Raw genomic sequence first — 20,995 nt, 5'->3', positions numbered from 1 at the left:
ATGCAAACTTTTCATGCATTGGCAGTGCTTGCATTCCGCCATTTACCTCAATGATTAGGGATGCATTGGATAATGAATATCAGCACTGTTTGCCAGTTGTTGCTGTAGATGAGAGCCTGGCTATGCAAACTTTTCATACATTGGCAGTGCTTGCATTCTGCCATTTACCTCAATGATTAGTGATGCATTGGATAATGAATATCAGCATTGTTTGCCAGTTGTTGCAGTAGATGAGAGCCTGGCTATGCAAACTTTTCATACATTGGCAGTGCTTGCATTCTGCCATTTACCTCAATGATTAGTGATGCATTGGATAATGAATATCATTGTTTGTCAATTGTTGCAGTAGATGAGAGCCTGGCTATGCAAACTTTTCATGCATTGGCAGTGCTTGCATTCTACCATTTACCTCAATGATTAGGGATGCATTGGATAATGAATATCAGCACTGTTTGCCAGTTGTTGCTGTAGATGAGAGCCTGGCTATGCAAACTTTTCATGCATTGGCAGTGCTTGCATTCTGCCATTTACCTCAATGATTAGTGATGCATTGGATAATGAATATCAGCATTGTTTGTCAATTGTTGCAGTAGATGAGAGCCTGGCTATGCAAACTTTTCATGCATTGGCAGTGCTTGCATTCTACCATTTACCTCAATGATTAGGGATGCATTGGATAATGAATATCAGCACTGTTTGCCAGTTGTTGCTGTAGATGAGAGCCTGGCTATGCAAACTTTTCATGCATTGGCAGTGCTTGCATTCTGCCATTTACCTCAATGATTAGTGATGCATTGGATAATGAATATCAGCATTGTTTGTCAATTGTTGCAGTAGATGAGAGCCTGGCTATGCAAACTTTTCATGCATTGGCAGTGCTTGCATTCTGCCATTTACCTCAATGATTAGTGATGCATTGGATAATGAATATCAGCATTGTTTGCCAGTTGTTGCAGTAGATGAGAGCCTGGCTATGCAAACTTTTCATACATTGGCAGTGCTTGCATTCTGCCATTTACCTCAATGATTAGTGATGCATTGGATAATGAATATCAGCATTGTTTGTCAATTGTTGCAGTAGATGAGAGCCTGGCTATGCAAACTTTTCATGCATTGGCAGTGCTTGCATTCTACCATTTACCTCAATGATTAGGGATGCATTGGATAATGAATATCAGCATTTTTTGCCAGTTGTTTCTGTAGATGAGAGCCTGGCTATGCAAACTTTTCATACATTGGCAGTGCTTGCATTCTGCCATTTACCTCAATAATTAGGGATGCATTGGATAATGAATATCAGCATTGTTTGCCAGTTGTTTCTGTAGATGAGAGCCTGGCTATGCAAACTTTTCATACATTGGCAGTGCTTGCATTCTGCCATTTACCTCAATGATTAGTGATGCATTGGATAATGAATATCAGCATTGTTTGCCAGTTGTTGCAGTAGATGAGAGCCTGGCTATGCAAACTTTTCATAAATTGGCAGTGCGTGCATTCTGCCATTTACCTCAATGATTAGTGATGCATTGGATAATGAATATCAGCATTGTTTGCCAGTTGTTTCTGTATATGAGAGCCTGGCTATGCAAACTTTTCATACATTGGCAGTGCTTGCATTCTGCCATTTACCTCAATGATTAGTGGTGCATTGGATAATGAATGTCAGCATTGTTTGCCAGTTGTTGCAGTAGATTAGAGCCTGGCTATGCAAACTTTTCATACATTGGCAGTGCTTGCATTCTGCCATTTACCTCAACGATTAGGGATGCATTGGATAATGAATATCAGCATTGTTTGCCAGTTGTTGCTGTAGATGATAGCCTGGATATGCAAACTTTTCATACATTGGCAGTGCTTGCATTCTGTTATTTACCTCAATGATTAGTGATGCATTGGATAATGAATATCAGCATTGTTTGCCAGTTGTTGCAGTAGATGAGAGCCTGGCTATGTAACAGCTTCGATGAATATGGGCTGCATCTCGTGTGCTAAGGATATCTTTATCTTAGACGACAGCAGTATTAGCAGTCCCAGGGAAGTCTTTGTATTTTTAACATTGTGTGATAGACATGAGGCTGGAGCTAGAAATATGCCTGACCGAACTCCTAGTAGAAGGAGTAGTACTGAAGTTATTTTTGTTAGTTTATTTGTATCGTTGTTTAGTCTTCAATGTGCCGCATAGTATATGGGTGACAAAATAGTTCTCAGAGAAGCCATCACATTATGCTGCACGCTGTACATTGCATGAGTGAAGAGCTCTCAGAACAGTCTAGCCTGTCTAGACATTGTGCACCAAAATGGGAGGCGAGTGGGTGGTTTCACATGTGCCATTATCATTATTGGCTAGCGCAATAGCAATGCTTTGGGCAACGCTCGGATGGCAGCCAAGGGTGATCACGTGATGTCGTTTTAAAGGCGGTATTGGAACGTAGAATGTCCTTCTCAGTATTCTCAACTTTCTTGCACTTATAAAAGTGCATGCCCTCTTGGTCTTCAACAAATGTATGAGCACTATTTCATGTCACTGCAAAAAAAAAAAAGAAAAAAAAGAGAGAGACAGTGTTGCATCATGGAAATTGTTGGACAGCAAAGCTGTAAATGCATGACTGTATGTGATTGGCTGACAGTCACGTGCATTATCATCATCATTTATTATAGTTATCGTATTTAGTCTATTGCATCCAGGAAGAGAAAAAAAGTATTTGGGCATTCGATTGTAATGTGAGACTAATGTCATATTTAAGGTATCAAAAATCTGGGGAAAAACAAAAACAATAAAACACTTGCATTAATTACATTCAATTAAATAAAATATCATCATTCGACTATCATCGTTGGGCTCATTGATTTCTTTTTTCAATACTTCCTTTGGTCACATGACCTGCATCGCTACTACTACTACTACTACTACTACTACTACTACTACTACTACTACTAGACTAAGACAGCTTTGCTGTAAGAAAACCTTTTGTAGCAGATCTAGTAGTTAGTGTGGGCTATCTATGCATGGAGACTACACTTGCTTGAATAAGCCCTGTGACATTCTACAACGTGGATAAAAGTACAGAAAAAGGAAGTTCACCACAAGGTTGCTGAGCATTTCTCAAAACAATCAGGGGCTTTCTTTTAGTCATTGTGCTGCTGTAGGATGGGTGACCATTTTCCTTCTGGCCTTCTCATTGCTAAAGAAAATCCACTTTGCAGATATAACAGGCCCGCCATCCTTTCCATCTCCATAACCAAAAACGGATGCACATCTGTCTCCTTTAAAATTTTTACACGGGACGCGCAACAGTAAACGGGAATGCATTGCAGGGAAGGCGCAGCCTCCCGTGAAGATCACGGCAGAAGCCGCTGGCAACTGCAGAGCCAGCGGCAACAGTAGCAGCCGCATCGGTGTCGGCCCAGAGGCCAAACATCGCTGCACCGCTGCTCTTTCTCCACAACCCGCTCGCTGGTGGGCTTCAGCCCACCCTCCCCTCTTCTTCTTCCTTCTTGCTTGCACCCATCCCTTGCTCTCTTGGGGGGGAGAGTCTGATAGGCTAAAATTAGAAAACCTCCCACGCCCCTTCGTTTTCTCTGGGGTGCAGTATCGTGCTCGCTCTTGCCCGGCTTCTCGGAGTGGGCACGCACACACACTCACACACTCCTCCTTCCTCTTCTCTTAGCGAAGCAGCTCGTGCAAACATAGGGCCACCTTCTCGCGTTGCTAGATGGGCCTGCTATTCCGAGGATGATGAAATGCTCCCTGGCGCCGCCACCCACTGTCGTGTGTGGCCGACTCCTCATCGGCAGTCAAGGCGGGCTGCTTTGACGATTCAGGAAGAAACGGTTGTAGGGAGATTGGGGGGGGGGGGGGGGGCTAGGGTAGTGAAGGAAAAGGTTATATTCTTTGTGTAACCAGTCCACCCCCTCCTCGTCTGGTTCGCTTGTTTTCTTCTCTTTTTCTGTTTGTCTTTCGTCGTCGATTGGCCTGCTGTTTCGTTGAGGATGTACGGGGGATCAGGAAGTTGTTGTCGAAGCCTGGGTTGATGGTTTGTTTTAGGTGAATGCGTTCTTGAAGGGGTCGTCGATGAGGAGGTTGGTTCGGGTGTTGGGCTCGGCTGCTATTTTTTGATTGCGTGTTCTGCGGAGAATCGCGCGTTTGCATGCGGGCGAACAAGGAGGAGTCTCGTGCTGCTGTTCTGGGGGCCATGTGCGCATAGTGCCGGTGCGTTGGACAAGCACACTCGACTAGTACCAGAACGAAACAAGAGGCGGGCATACTCACGTAATGAGACTTTAATGCCTTCGAATCAGTGCATCGAAATTCACAAATGCTACTAATATTCTCTTTGCAAGAGTTGCTTGGTAAGGTTCATTCAATGATAAAAAATTGACGTTTTGGCTAGCGCATTGTGATATCGGCGCTGGAAACAGTTGAGCATTTCTCGTGCAGTGTGGTGTACCTAACTGCAGCTTAACACACATCTCCCAAGTACTTGTGTTGCCGGGTCACATTGATGCCATGCATTAATTTCATTTCTAGCTTATCTTATCACCATTGCAAAACTTAGCCCTGTCCCAACAGTATTAAATTAATGCTCCCAAATGCCAGCTGATGTAGTTTTCAATTTCATCGTCAGCATCATTGCCGTCATCAGCCTGGGTACGCCCACTGCAGAGCAAAGGCCTCTCCCATGTTCTGTCATTCAACCACGTGCTGTTTTTTCAATTTATTCAGCCTGAAATGTCAAACCTCAGGATAAGGCAGTTTAGACATCTGTGGAAGGTTGAATTAATGTACTGGGCAGAAATGAAATGAAGCTGTTATACTCCACGTTGACTGAATAGGTGTACATACCATGGGCATTATATATTTAAAACTTCTACATTTTTAAGCATTCTATTACCATTAAGCTTTAAAGAAGCCTCTATACTGTTGTTAAGTGATTGGAAGTAAGTTCACTATTGTAAGGTTTTGACTGCTGCTTTATACCCTTACTTATGGTCTTCATGTCATTAATACCACATATTAGCAAAACCAGATATCACTTGGCTGTCTGCTAATTGGAATTTAATCATATCACACATGCAGGAAGTACTAATGAATCTTCCTTTCAATTCGTTAGTGCAAAGGATGCCTAGTTACAAAGCAGCTCCTTGCGTCACAAACTGGATTATGATGATCATTTACATGCTGGACATTGTGTGGTTTTCATTTTCAACTGTTTCGTGACTGCATTAGTGGACTCTAAGAATGTGAACCGCACCTACTCATGTGTGCATTTGCATGCACACTACAAGTGGACTCTCAGCAAACGGAACCTGAAGGGACCGGGAAAATGTGTTCTATTTAACAGGAGTTTCATTTGCTGAGGGGTGAACATGGGTGCAGAATACAAGCCCGAAACCAAGCATTGCAGAGGCAATAGTCCCGTTTAAGCAGTAGTTTCGTTTAACAGATTTCCGTTTACTGAGAGTCGATTGTATAATACGGAACCCTCTGCTACACAGTGTCCTGGTTCAGATCTGCGACTTACTTTAATCATTTATGGTCAATATTAACGTGTTGGCAATAAAGAGCTTGTTTCGCATAAGTACCAGTGTCAGAATTGATGTTGGCGTCGACGATTGTGAGTAAAAAATCCTCTTGCCTATGACTGAACAATGTAGAAGGATGCAAAAATGAGATGAGTGAAAATTTTTGTTTGCTGTGAGAATTGAATTCAGGCTGTCTGTGTGGCTACCACAGAGCCATGCTATTGCTTGATACTGACCCCCCCCCCCCCCTCCCAAAAAAAAAACACTATATGAGTGTCATGTAGCAGAAGGAGTCTCGTAACGCATGTAATATTGCATGGCAGAAGCATAGAATCGCGACGGACGTCAAACATGTGAATTGTGCTACGGGTGCGTGTTTTAAAGCACCCACCCATTGCAAAACGCTCAGATATATTTAATCATTGTTGGCTGCAAAAGCATTAATAAAGTGAGCAGCAGCATAGATCGTGTGTTGCCTTACAGACTCCTAGCTGGCCCTTCAATGATTTGCAAGAGGAAGAATTATGGTGTAGTAGGCATTGTAGAACGGTTCGAAATGGCCAGTGCTAGGTGCACTGTTCGTTTCTTTACAACATGGTTGAGTCGTGCACCAAGAACTGAAGCCATGCTAGCAATCGATCAAGCAAAGGATCAACAGGGCCTTATTATACTATCTTGTTTTACTCCTGAAGGCAAAGCTTAAGCATCCTGCAAGTTTTTGGTAAGTTTTACTGCGAATGCTGAGCTTATGGTAAATTAAAGGTGCCTTGAAACACATTTTAGAGTAACTGTGGAATGAATTTACTGGAAGAGCCTATTGCCTCACGAATTCAACGCCGCAAAAATTTTAAGAATCCGTTCAGTGCAAGCGGAGTTGCAAAGATTTGTCACACGTTGCAATCGCATTCTCTCGTCTGTCGTCCCGGTGAAAGCGCTGGAACCTAAGCAAGGAGGGATGGCAGGTCCATAGAGAAACATCCCGCGTGCCCCGTGACCTTCAGCACTTTTTTTTTCTTCGAATGCACGGCTTTTTCAGTGTGATCGCGCGCGTTTACGTGGACAAGTAGTGGCCTCCTGCAACGATCTCTGTAACGAGCGAGCGCGCCATGTTCAATTCAGCCAATGGCTGATAAATGGGTAATTCGCACGTGATTTTTGGGTATATTGCGTGATTTGTCGAGAGAAGAGAAAGCAATTTTTAGCTGACTTTGATAATTTATTGTGAATTCCAGGCCGCGTCCTTCGTTATAATATTTGGCTCGCGTGTTGTCGGGAGCCTCTACTACTGATCGGCAGTGTTTTCTGACCATGCTCAATAAGTGTTGCAGGGCTCCTTTAAGTATTCTTGTTGCCTAAAGTTTCCTTCTGTCCTTCGTAGTTGAAAAAAAAAAAAATTAGGGGACCCAAAAGCTTGGTCTTTAGGAGTTGAACGCGATATCGGCATCCTATTTGTAGTGCATGAAAGATATTCGAATTTGCTATGCACCCACTACGTGACTTCAAGGGAATAGGCGCAGTAGCGTGTGTGCCTTTTGTAGTGGGGTACCAGCCATGAAGCTTTATTACTCCAATATTTCATGTTGCATTGTGTAGTATACATACAGGACGCATGTGTTTGTGAACCATGAAAGCTACTTTCAGTGCATTTTCAAGCAGCGGAAGTTCTCTTCACTGTTTTGGCAAGCAGAGGCATGGCCGTGTGTTAGAACATCCGCTTCCCACGCAAACAACCCAGGTTCAATCCTCATTCCGACCCCAACCACTCTGGTTCGGTCTCTATTCTCCTCCAGGGTTTTTTTTTTGTCATTTATTTATTTTATTTGCATTATTCTCAATTTCTTGGTCGCACATAAGATGATGAATTTTCGCTGACAACCAACAACGCCGACACCGGAATTTTTGCGAAATGAGCTCTTTAACGCTATTGCGTTAATATTTTGCTACAAACTCCAGTGTTGGTGAAGGCAATACAATGTTTAAAGACCTACTCCGGCGATTCTTTGACCAAATCAGGATAATGGTGCTTTTATGTAGCTGACTCTTGTCCCACGCCCAATAGCTGAAATGCTAAACAAATTCAAAAATAATTTTCAATTAGTAAAAAAAATGCAATACCGAAACTGAAACCCAACCGAGTGCGCTTCTATGTATGATGTAATACTTTGCTAGAACCTGTCTGGTTGTGCATAACGCTGCCAGATGGCACGACTTGTCCAGGCCATGCAAGTTTGTGCCCGCAGTAATTGGCTAAAACGCTTATATGTGGCTTACGCTAATAGTGTGCCACCCACAACACAACACCACTTGGCACCACTTGCACGCCCACCAACACAGAAAAGGAAATTGCACGCTCAACCAAGGAAGCGCTGACCAAGCCCACATTATCTACAGCAGACAAGAAGACGTTGCAGTGGCACACCAGCTCCATCACTTCTGCTTTGCAAAAATTAATGTCACACACACAATGTTGCTATTAATTCTGGAAAGCGAGGTGAGTGTTTCGAGGCAAGCTGTAAAATTCATTTGAAAAGAATCTGCGAGACTCTCAAGCCTGCAATTTGGCATGAATGGCACAAACGGGCAAATGAAAGTACCCAGTGAAATTCATTGAGATTTATTGGCCTCGAAAAATCGCCGGAGTTGCCCTTTAACGAGACATGGGACATAGTGTTTTGCAGGAACTCAAGTATTTTTCCTGCTTTCTTTAGGAACGCTCTGTACCAGCAAATAACTATTGCATGTCTATCATGAAGGAAAAAAAAAAACACGAGGACAGGCATTGATTGTCAAGAGCATATTTATTGTGTGTGCACTAATATACAGTAAGTAAAAGGAAGGAGAGGGGGATGCGTGTTGTCAGCGCATGTGGCTCAGATGATGAAAACAAAGGCATTCATCAACATTAGTGATTGACAAAGTTTCATTTAAGACAGAGGACAGCATATTTTTTCTTTTTGCATTTTAAAGCAGTGCTGTTTTTCTGAATATGTTTATACCAATGACCTCGTATTGAAATTCTTTCTTGTGATTGCGCATGTAATATGAGTGGGCCATTGAACTTGGTTTATGAAGAAATAAAGCAGCTATAAATATTTATTTTGTTACTGAAGTTAACTGCTAATAAGTATTCTGTAATCAATTCTAACACTTATACTTTCTCTTAATCTGTTCTCCAGAACCTTGGTATGAAATCACGTAAGTTTCACACGTTTATAGACTATCGGTCTTAATGCATCTTGTCAAGGTTTACAGATTAGTAATGTGCCTAAGCTCTCACTGGTTTCTGGACCTCGGAACGTGTACCATCATTTCTTGTGTGCAGGCGTGCATCGACGACAACATGGGGATGGTGGAGTTCCTCGTGGAGCATGGCTGCGACCTCAACCTCGGCGACAACGAGGGCTGGACGCCGCTCCATGCTACGGCCTCCTGTGGCTTTGTCAGCGTGGCCAGGTGAGTACTCCTGCCTTGGCTTCTGTTGGAAAGCGTGTGGAAGCCAAATGACGTGTCTGTGTGTTGTCTGTGCCAATGCTCGCCATGAAGCGATGAGTTTAAATCTAAACATTTCGCCGGGAATCTGCCTTCCTGGACAGAAGATTTAGAAAGTTGAAATGGCTCCAGCCTAGTTCGTCGAGAGCATGACACAGGCATTTCCCGAGGAAGTAACCGAATAGGTCCCGAAATGTCGGACTTTTTACGAACTTGGCTGGAGCCATTTAAACTTCCTAAACGATGAGTTTGCATTGTTGTCTGCTTGCATGTTGATATGGTTTAAAATAACGGAGGGCTGTGCTAGTATGACCATTCTTTCTATTTAAAGGGACACTAAAGTCAAATAACAATTTACTTCATAGTGACAGCTCAATGTATGACAACATCTAAAATAAGAGTATTATCAACAGCAGTGCACTACTTACCGAGAAATCAAGCTAAATGCTCGACGAGTAGGAGATTCGCAGAATGAGCCCGATGACATCAGAGTTACCACCTACAGTTAATCATTAGTGGTCAAACTAGCTGTACTAAATAACGAACCTTCTCTGCATCAAGAGACGTAATAAAATCCTGCTTGTTCGTTTCTGTTTGATTCATGGAAAAAAGAAGTGCCGTATGTGGCTATGGGGAATGGAGCAAGTGGTTCAAAAGTTCAATTTTCGCCTGGATAAACCGGACAAGTCATACCATCTAGTGAGGCCCAGTTGAACCGAGCACGCCTGCCATCTTGGAGGCCATGACAGGAAATTGCTCAATGGCCGTTGTTGCTGCTGTGGCTCCCGCTAGTTTTGCTCTGTTAATGAAAGTGTTGGCGGCCGCGCAGTAAAGCCGGGAAATGTTGTGCACGGTAACAATGACGCGAGTCGGTCCGCTTCTTGAGGCAGGAAATTTGAGGTGCATTAACGCGACACGGACCACTAAAATGTGGTCCGTGTCGGTTTTGTTGTGGTTTTGTTTTTTCCAAAATAAGCTCTTCCTTGGCACAAAAGAGGTTTTCTGACTGCTATTTCAGCAATGAACATCGACTCAATATTTGCCTATAGTGTCCCTTTAAAGAACCTCAGAGGGTAAAAATTTCAAGAGCCCTGTACTACAGTGTCTCTCATAATGATATTGTGGATTTGGGATGTAAAACCCCAACAATCACTGTTATTAAATTGCATTGCAGGTACCTGATTGAGCATGGAGCGGATGTCTCCCGAGTGAACAACGATGGCGACCTTCCCATTGACATCGCCGAGTCTGAGGAGATGGAAGAGCTGCTTCAAGCCGAGATTGACAGGCTCAGTGAGTGGACGCTGAAATCCAAGATTTTTTTGCCTTTCCAAAATACCTTTCACCCTTGACTCTGCCAAAAAGTTTGGTGCCAGAAATCAACAAGGGTATCTGCTATATTAGTGCACCGGCATGGTATGTTGTTCCATTTTGATTAATAATGCATGCGTGTTCTTTCGCTAGGTCTCTAGGAGACACAATGTATTGTACGCATTCAATCATAGAAAAAAGCGTGCCACCATGAGAAAGAGCGAATAGCTAGTATAGTTGAAGAAGCACCCCTGAAGAATGCTTCATCATGTGTGATTGTCTGCTGAAGGGCAGTATAGAGAATTCTGAAAAGCTTTAAACGCATGAGGAAATATGGCATTATTATAGCTGAATATCAACATTTGGGGCATAGTTTGTCAAAGGTGGTGTCGCATATTATGATTGCTCACGTTCCGATCCAATACACGGTTAGTGATCGTTATTCACCTGTTCTATAGGATGGGACACTGTCTTGGTTCGTTCTGTGCCCCTTCTTTGTCTAGCAAATGACAAAATGATTTACAGCACTGCCTTTTCCACATGCTGCTTTCATGACTGACCGTCAGATGGGCCTTGACCGATCCGGTGCGACCCAACAGAATGTTCTGTCACTGTACGTGTACGAGCTTAGGTCCCAGGGAAGAGCCCTTGTATGTGCAACAGTGTGACAGAAAAAGCATCCTGGCATAACCGCAGTCATCCTCGCACTACCATTACCTGGCCTACTGTGTTTGAAAGTCGACTTAATGTGAACTTCATTCCAATCAGGCCCACTTCTACAACCTCTTTATTGTAATCTCCCTAAAAAAATATTTTTCATTTATTTACACTCGTACCCACTGCGCCATTTAGGCATTACAGTGCGGGGGGGGGGGGGGGGGGGTTACACAGAGAATTCTTAAATCATGCATTTCAAGAACATTGGTAGTGAAAAACTAAGGAGAAACAGCGGCATACATTGTTGTCAATGCACATGAATTTCATAAAGATCAGCTAACCCAGACGAAGAGAGAAAACAAAAATGAAATTTATACTGTACAAACATAAATGTAGAAAAATGATGTGATACGAACTAAACACTGCATAAAATTCGACTGCAGCTGAAGACAGAATGAAATGTCAAAGAGTGGCCGTAAAAGCTTCAGTATATATTATGCTGACCTTGTCAGCAGGCAGACGATTTCATTCAGAAATAGTTTTGGGGAAAAGTGCCTTTAAAAAGATTAGCCCTGCAGCTATATTCTCTAACCTTGAGCTCATGATCTGTTCGTCTTGATATATAATGGGGCTGAAGAATATACTGATTACGGTCAATTCTAATGTGGCCATGATATATATTGTGAAAAAGCTTCAAGCGCAAAATTTGTTTTCTTTTTTCTAGAAGCTCCCATTTTAATGTTTCCTTTGTAGCAGTAATGCTAAGGTTTCTCTCATAGCTACGGATAACATATCTTGCAGCTATGTTCTGAACTCGCTCAAGCTTGTCGCAATCGGCATTTGTGGGAGGATCCCACACAGTGCACCCATACTCTAATATTGGTCTGACGTAGCTCTTGTACAGAAGAACACACACACATGCACACGCACACACACACACACACAAATATATATATATATTTGTGTGTGTGTCTGTGTGTGTGTGTGTGTGTGTTTATATTCCTGGTTTTTGGCACCTCTTTGGTCTCCCTGCGCGCGTTAACACCCACACATTCTCCAGCCTTTGCCAAGAATAACTCGACAACAGTAGTGGCAACCTAAACCTCTGGTTAGAGGGTGTTCCCCAGCTTTCATGCTTCGTGTCCTCTTTTGCTCTTTCTCTCTTTCTCCTACATTCTGGCACAATGGGTGGCACACTTACTTTCTCATTTCTCTTGATCTTTTGTTTATTTTCCCGTATTCGTCGGCAGTCTTCTTACGTTGTCACTGTTATGTCAGGGCGACGAGCGACATGCTCCGGGAGGCAACGAAAGGGTGCCGCCGCCAGAAATGCTGCAGTTGGGGCGCAGTCTTTGTGTTTCTTTCATGCGCTTGTTTACTGAATAGAAGAGAATGCAGTGTGGAAGAAGGGGGAGGCATTGTTTTTGCCATTTCACCCGTTTTCCCCTATGGGATCTGGATCGTCTTGATTGAAGTGTTTGTTTTCTATAATGTAAAATCTATAATGTAAAACACCAACAATTATATATTGTTGTTAATACCTTCAAGAGAAGAAGAGTAGCAGCTTGTAACTTCATCTAGCTGAGTCAAGTGAGAACCCCTCCTTCACTTGTATACAGTGACATTGTTTTCAAACCTTAGGGGCCGTGAAATTGCTCCGATGTTGACTGCCAGCAATTTGGACTAGCCCTAACTTAAGCTAACCTAACTTAAAGCCACCTAACCTAAAATGACCAACTGTTTACCTCCTCCGCTGCACGCAGACGTGGATTGTGAGGCGGCTCGCAACGAGGAGGAGCGGCTCATGTTGGAGGATGCCAAGCAGATGCTAAACAACAACCGGGTGCCGGACAAGGTGCATCCCAAGACGGGCGCCACCTCCCTCCACGTGGCGGCTGCCAAGGGCTACCTCAAGGTCATGAGGTCGGTCTCTCTCTCTCTCTCTCACTTGCGTGCATACACATTGCTACGTGGCAGCGTGAACCCAATGAAGGCCCTCTCTTGAGCTTGAATCTGCGCGAAGAGCACGAGCAGAAACAAAGTGGCACAAGTGATGCCTATGCCAAGCGATTGAAGTGAAACCCCACCTACAACGAACTATCGCGTAGATTAAACAATAGTGTAAACATATTTTCAGTATTTGAGATATCTTGTATAGAATTACCAGTGTGTAGAACTTCTTGTGATTCTTGTCGGATTCTTTATATCTGGGTTAACTATGCTCAAACTTTGATATAAAGAAACCATTCATAACAGTTTTGATTATAACAGAGTAAATTAAAAACAGTTTTGCAATAGATAAGTGTTATGAGTGTACCTTTATAACGAATATTTGGTTATAACAAACTTATCTTCTTATAAGATGCAACTGTGCTATAATGAGGAATGAGTGTATATTAGAGTTTGTTGGGACAAAATTTCGAGAAACTCTCCCAGAGAATGTGTAATTAGGGAAGCAGCCTTCAAAAGCAGCTGATGTATATATATTTTTTTTTCAGTGAGACGCTTGTGACTAGGCATAAAGTTTCTGTATTGTTTGATGTGCTGGTGATTGTTGCTCTCACTTTGCTATTCGCCAAAGTTTCAGTGTAATATTTCTTCTGGATATCTGTTCTCTGCTCTTTCTCGTTTTCTTGTAATAAAGGTTTTCATTTTGTGGTGTACACGTATCCCGAAGGAGTACGGACACTAGCGTGGGTCCGGTCTTAGCGAGCGGCAGGGCACGCGTTAACCGTTGCCGTGGCGAGAACACGATACTGCTCAAAGTCGCAACACTTTATTGTGGCAACACCCAACGCAGTAGAGCCCGTTGCAAAAGGGTGCGACGGAAAAAGCAATTAGGCTTATCCACGCCACGGGCGCAAAGTACTACACAGGGTGCCACGAGCACGTCTCCGCGGTAAAGGTGATCCACGAAGACACCGGGACCAAGGCCCGGTTGCTCGAGTGAGGGCAAAGGCGCTCGCGTTGGCTTCAGAGGGAGATGGGTCGGTGTAGCTAGGCCACGCACTAGGACACCGTACCGCCCTTCGGCCGTGCGTACGCAGTGGGGCAACAAAAAGTGAGCGTTCGCCTCGGGCGCGAGGCGCCGTCAGCGAAGTCCGACGAGCCCCGAGCGACGGGAGTCGACGGACGGAAAAGATTGCGTGGCTCACCGTTTAAAGTCCCAGAGAGTCTCTGGCTGTCCGCTACCGACGTAGCGCGCGAAAACCTCTCGGGAAGCTCTGCGCGCAGCGCCACAGTCAACATCCGCTACCGGGTGAGGGGGTTAAACGTCACTCCTCTCCCCCAGCGCGGCAGGCAGCAAAGGAGGGGAGACGACATGTTGGGACATGAGAACGGCAAAAAAGGCGGCAAAGCCCGCGCAAAGGCAGCGGGCTAGCCTTAATCCCCACAATTTCCACTGTGATTTCTACAAAATTTGCAGTGTAAATCTCTTATTTTAGTTACCTTACATCACGAAAAAAAAATCTGATACATGCTTTGTTTGTTTTACTCACTTGCCTGTACATTTGTATCACAGTTAATCTTACCTGCTTGCCAAAGATGGACTAAGAGAGAGACTGTAGACCTTGGTGGCAAGGCAAACACTTCATCATGCAAAATGGGAAAAGAAAGCACTCGAAATTAACGTAGCATGCACAAGCACATACAACTCGGCTCAACTCTAGCCCTAGCCTGTAGCTAGCCAATATGGCATCTTGGTAGTCGAACTATCATACAGTTCCCCTCGTTGTCTTCGTGCCTTTTGCCATGGCGACAGTTCATTGAGTCCATTGTTGACGTCCTCGGCAAGCTCCTACGGTCGCTCCCGGCTCGTTGGGTGCTCCCACCCAACGAGCCACTTGTCTTAATTGCCGGTGTCCAAGTCGTCGTCGGCATCTTCAGCCCAGCTTGATTAAGCCTAACTCGTCAATGGCACCGTTTCATGTTGCGCAGCTAACAACGGGTCACTCGGATGACTGTGGTGGGGACCGCAACTGTCCTGGCACAAGGCGGAAAGAGTTGTAGGCCCACTGGGAACTGCTGTGAAAGGGTGTAGCAAGTCTGGGCCTCCCCACTCTGAGTCTTTCGAGGTCGATGGCCACTTTCTGGGCCTCTTGCCATGTCAGCATTCAGAACCATGCTTTGGTCGCCGTAGCAATGCTAATTTCCTGATCTTCACAGCTCGAAGCCCCACAACTCAGTGACACCTCATCTTCCAAGGATTCTATTACCACCGCTCGGGTCATGTGCCGCAGGCTTTTCCTCCGACCAATCCTGCTCAAGGAACGTGGTGCATATGCGCACCCTCGCGTCCTCACACACCACCACATTCCAGCAGTTGGCACGCGCCTCGCGCCCTCTCACTCATGACAGTTTCTTTTAACCCCATACTAGCTTCTGGCTGTGAGTCTAGGTAGTCTTGTAGGAAAGGTGGTAAATTTAAGGGCTCGTTTTCCTTTTTAGATGCAATACCAATGAGAACTGACAGACAATTATGCCAAGGAAAGTGTAGGGGATGTTGATAGAAGTAATTTAATGCAATTTTGAAGAAAGAATAGTGGACAAAACGATAACTTGCCGTGGGCAGGAACCATATCTGTAACCTTCGAGTAATGCATTTTCCATGCTCTACCAACTGAGCTACCACGGCGGCTATCCCCTTGTCCACTTTATGGGGTATGTATGTGCATGCGTGGGAGTGTCAGTCAGTGCTGCCTGTTGCCGATGGCAAGTTTCAGGCACATCTTACTGTTGCCAGGATATAAATGCATAACCGTCATTGTTGCCTGTAGCAACTGAAGTGTAGCGCTACTGAGCAGGTGAATGAAGCTCCGATCGCCGTCGTGGAGGAAGGAAACTGCTAGGAGGGAGTTTTGCGCGATTCGATAAAAAAAAAAAAGAAAGTAATATGTCAAGCATGCTCACTGGCTTGCCCCTGTTTTTCCTATTGGGCAAGGGCATCTGAATCTTTGTATTATAATCTTTATTCTTTTCTGTTTCTGCAGTGTGCTAATTCAGGCCGGTGTGGACCTGAACGCCCAGGACGTGGATGGCTGGACGCCCCTGCACGCCGCTGCGCACTGGGGACAGAAAGCGGCCTGTCGCCTCCTCTGTGAGAACCTGGCCAACATGGCTCTGCCCAACTACGTGGGCCAGACATGCTTCGACCTGGCCGACCCCGAAGTGCTGCCTGTGCTGGAGGAGCTTCGCAAGAAGCAGGATAGTGTGAGTTCAATCAATCAATCAATCAATCAATCAATCAACTATATTGTTTTCACAATCAGGTATGAAGTGGGAACTCCACTGTGGTTAATTTGTAGAATAGCGCAAATGATAGGGACACAGGCTAGACAGATGGCGCAGGGGCTACAACTCGTACAGCAAACGATGTACCTCATTGGTTCGTGCTAAAAAAGTTATAGTGCTTGTATCTTCTGTCCAGCATGTGCACGTCTATCTTTTATGCTATTTTACAGTGCAACCAAATAAACTAGAAGCTGTAGCACTGCATTGGGAAACATGGGGGCAGAAGTTTTTCTATGAGCTATGGTGGTTGCATATTGATGATGTCAATAGGAACCAAAAAAAAAAAAAAAAAAACAGGCATATATTTTTTTTAGTGGAGATTCATTTGTTGCATTTGTTTGGTGTGTGTAGAAACTCTGCTACATTATGGCGTTGCCTAGCAACACTGTGCGCAGGAAGAATAGGAGGAGGGGAGAGGGCAAAATATGGCATAGCTTTGTATTGTGTGGTTCAGCAAGTGAATGGCAAATGGAAGTGAGAATGAGGAGGAGGGAAAGCAAGTGAAAAATGGAGATGATCATGAGAGGCTGAACGAAAGTGTTGTGCAGTGAGTTCGTTCGATTGACCTGCACCAGTCCGAACTAGTTCGCGGGTTCAGCGGTGCAGGCACAGTGCGACGCCAGAAACGAATGACGAGTAGGCACCGACAAAGGGCAGAGTTAATATCTGTTCTCCTAATTTATCCAGTCTACTAACATTGACCTTGATGGCAAATCGCACAAACACCTCGGCAAAACACATCGCGTTAGTATAGATTCAAACCTCTACACAATGAAACTGGATATAACAAAATATCACTTATAACGAAGTAAGTGAAAAATAGTCTTGCAGTAGATATAGTATTACAAATAAACCGTTATAATGAATATTTGAATATAACGAAATTATTTTCGTGTAGGATGAAGCCTTGTTATGATGAGGATTGAGTGTAGGCAGGCACGTACAGCGTATATGCCTAAATGCTGGGTCCTCTGCTTGGCTTTGTACGCACATACACGGCTGCACCAAGCTGGCTCCATCAGCGTAGGAGCTGTAGGAAAATCGTGAACCAGTGCTTCACCTCTCCTGCACCCTTTGAAACGAATGGCATGGCTCAGAGGTCGTCATTGCTGCACTGCTGAAACAAATGGCAAAGTGCAGCGCTTCAGGAACTGGTTCGTGTGGTGCAGGCAAATCGAACAGACCAGGTATAGTATAGTGAGGGCATGGGAAAGGGTAGTAGGAGTGAGGAGGGCATTAAGGCGGAAGGGAAAGTCACCAGATCCACTGTTTCTTTAGTGGGGGCCACTAGTCACTTCAGGAACTGGTTCGTGTGGTGCAGGCGAATCGAACAGACCAGGTATAGTATAGTGAGGGCATGGGAAAGGGTAGTAGGAGGGAGGAGGGCATTAAGGTGGAAGGGAAAGTCACCAGATCCACTGTTTCTTTAGTGGGGGCCACTAGTGTGAGCTGCCTTAATCGTTTTTTTTTTCGCCACGTTATGAACTCTTGGTGGTCAAACATTATATGGTGTCTTCTACTATGGCTTGCTTTGTAGCGATACCTTATGGTAGTAAACACCATAATTTAAAGTTTTGCATATTTGTGCTGCCTTTGAACACAACCAAAAAGTTATTTTTGTATTGATCGATTTCCTACCATTTTCTATCGCCCTGTGCAGATGCAGAAGGAGCGTCCCGAAATCCAGGAGATCCTGGAGCGGAAAGCACAGCGGCCGCCGCCCCTCAAGCGCCGCACGTCTGTCACGCGCATGAGCCTCGCCGACAAGAACAGCGTCGTGGTCAAGGACACCTCGGCCGAGCGCACCGCCATCGAGTCGCAACTCCTGCTCGCCAAGGTCGACGAAGAGGGTCAGTCTCTCCACATTTTTCTCACGTTCTCTCTGGCTGCCAGCTCTTGACTCGTGTGCTGCGACCATGAAAAGGAAAAGATAGATGTAATTTTAAGGAAAAAAAAACAGAGCACAGAACAAATGTGCGTTGAGGACATTTTAGGCAAAATCAAAAGGAAATCTTCATTGGCAGGGCATTTAGCAAATAGGCGTGATTACTGCCGGTCATTAACATACTGGATTCCAAGAGAAGTAAACATGTCAGGATGAGGCAGAAAGTTTGGTGGGCAGATGAGATTAAGAAGTTTGCGTTGGGGTCAAGAAGATTGAGAAAGTTCAGGCAACCGTGGTGCGGTTTTGCTGCCATCGTCAACTGTGTTCATTTTTCACTGCTTCTTTCTGTCAATTTGCTTCTTTGAAATTTTTTGATGAATTTTAATGAAGCTTGCAGAGCTTTTATAATATTTGCGGGCAGATTTTTTAACATGCAGATTTTTTTCCTCATACAATGCAGTTTTCTAAATTTCAGATGTTTCAGGTGCCTTTATGGGAGCAAGTATATTTCCTGAACAAAGAAAGTTAGGGAGTGCATTAGCATATTACAATAATGTGTAATGAGAATTGTATGTTGTAAAAAAAAGATGTTCTATACCTATTTGAACAAAGCATGTGGAATATTGAGCAGTCATAAGTGAAATCCTTATGTGATATCAACTCACCCATGAATGTTATCATACCGTAACTTCTTTCATATAGGTTTAGGGCATACATTCTTGCTTTGAACATACAGTTCTTTAGTACATACAATTACTGTAATTGCAGGTTTACATTGTAACTCTCTTTGTTTAGGAAAAACCTTGCTCCCAAATAGCACATAAAATGTGTGATATTTATAAAATTACACTTTACTAAACAAAAAACTTAATAATCAAAATTTACACATAACTATGCTTAAACTCGGCCAGTTTTGTTAAAATTAATCAAGAATATAAAAAAATATAAAAAGGAGTGTCCCCACGGTAGGAATGTGCGAAACGTTGCGACTGCCGATGCTTGTATGGGCAGTATGCATTTCAATGATAACAGCATTGCTATCATTCACACGTACAGTTCTCATATTAAATATGTGCCAGAATATCCTTGAGTTGACAAGGATATTCTGACTCTGGTGGATAGACATGTGATGGACAGTCGAGCTCCAGGGTCAGTGCCGTCAAACGAACACTGTGTACATGTACTTCAAGTTCGTTTTCAATTTAAAGGTGGCGTCGCCACCCGTATTTTCTTTTTTTTGCGCACTATCTCGCTTACCGAGTGTGTTCTCGCAGCTAGCATAGTGATTCTGGAATTGTGAAAGAGTTATCTACTAATATGAGAAAAGTAATTTTTTTCTTTTGTGCCCTTAAAATTGAAAGGAGTTTTATAACTAAACTCGTGCGGCCATTTTTCCTGCACAGTCGAACGCAAGTCAGAAGAGCGGGAGATCCAACTGCACCCAAGCTCACCCGAGGAGCGACAGGTGGCGCGAAAGAACGAGGTGAACCGAGCAGTGAGCAACGCATACCTGGACGCCGACACTGCAGCCGACAACAAGCCAAAGCCACAGGCGGAGAAGGAAGAGGAGGTGACGCTGGCGCTGAGGAGGCTGCGGCGGCCAAGTCCCGACAACGCGGAGCCGGTCTCCGCGGAGGTGACCGTCGCCCACCCCGGGCTGGCCCCGAGGACCGTCGAGTCACCGCCCGTCACCGTAGCAACCATTACCATCGACGACAAGGTGAGTGTTTGTAAAGGCCTCCTAAGCAACTCCTGAAAATGGCGTCTCTCATAATCATATGGTGGATTTAGGACGTCAAACCCGAACAATCAAATCAAACCATAAATACACAGGACTAGTGCGTTATTCTCTCCTGCATTTCCCATCTTTTCGGCACGATTCTTGACACCAGCAAGTCTGCCAACGTGAAGTCATGGGGAAATAATCTCTCGATTAGTCTAATGATAATGATAACCATATTTCTTTTCAGAAAAGTTGCCTTCGATTTGGGGGGGGGGGGGTCATTACACGGGAGCAAAAAAAAAGTCACGGGAGTTATAACGTCAAAAATTTCACATGACAGTAATAAGAAACTCGCTGTCCAATTGATGCTGGCCTTCCATTTAGTGGCAGCAATATGGAGTCCCTATTCGAGAACTTTGCTCTCCACAAGAAGAAACTGTCCTTGTCTTTTTTTCTGTAGCTCAAAGCTCTTTTTTCCTGTAAGGAACACGCACGGATTGATGCCAAAGTGTCATCCAGCCGCTCGGTTCCCATGCTCCTGCGCATACTCGACCAACTTTAAGTTTAAAACGGCTGATCGTGCCCTGCGCAGCAGATGTTCAACGATGTTCACAAAGACGTCTAACAATGTCGGCGCATGCACGCTGCAACTTTGCGGGTGAACCGTGCCGTCGCACCAGATTGTGCTTTGTTTTTTGCTTTGTTTTCATGCCGCTGTGCTTGCGTGGCGCTATAAGCAAAGAGGTTTCTTCTGTGCTCAACAGATGGCACTCTGCCGCAAATCGCACGACTTTTAAACTTTGATTGGCGTCGTGCGTGCTTGCGCTGCTCGCAACTGTCGGAGGAAGGGTTCGAAACATGGGTCGAACCTTGCTATTGTTGTTACAATAGCATGGTTCTTAAACTATGCTTTTACTTTTATTGCGTCGTTCTTTTCTGTTATAATAGCGTAATTCAACATTGTTTCGATCATCAACATCACTGGTTATCTCACCGAAATAAAATGAACAGGTACATGAAAAAGTAGATTTTTCTCGCAGGGATCAATTGGGGGGGGGGGGGGGGGTGCATTATGTGAGTGGGTTCATTACGCGAGTAAATGTGGTAAGTTGCAA

At 44.3% G+C, this 20,995-nt stretch overlaps 1 protein-coding gene across 4 annotated transcripts in view; it reads left to right on the top strand.

Moving 5' to 3' along the window:
- The window catches only part of Mbs (Myosin binding subunit), a 91,524-nt gene that overhangs the window by 12,543 nt on the left and 57,986 nt on the right, over positions 1 to 20,995 (top strand). For all 4 annotated transcript variants that reach the window (XM_075871003.1, XM_075871002.1, XM_075871004.1 and 1 more), the window contains exons 2-7: positions 8,846 to 8,976; positions 10,187 to 10,305; positions 12,744 to 12,903; positions 15,972 to 16,191; positions 17,933 to 18,122; positions 19,561 to 19,877. In XM_075871003.1, coding sequence (XP_075727118.1) covers positions 8,846 to 8,976; positions 10,187 to 10,305; positions 12,744 to 12,903; positions 15,972 to 16,191; positions 17,933 to 18,122; positions 19,561 to 19,877 — 1,137 coding nt within the window. The remainder of the gene's footprint in view (positions 1 to 8,845; positions 8,977 to 10,186; positions 10,306 to 12,743; positions 12,904 to 15,971; positions 16,192 to 17,932; positions 18,123 to 19,560; positions 19,878 to 20,995) is intronic.

This window comes from Rhipicephalus microplus, chromosome 8 (assembly GCF_043290135.1).
Source record: "Rhipicephalus microplus isolate Deutch F79 chromosome 8, USDA_Rmic, whole genome shotgun sequence".
Classification (NCBI taxonomy): Eukaryota; Metazoa; Arthropoda; class Arachnida; order Ixodida; family Ixodidae; genus Rhipicephalus; species Rhipicephalus microplus.
This window is presented reverse-complemented; position numbering and strand designations above follow the sequence as displayed.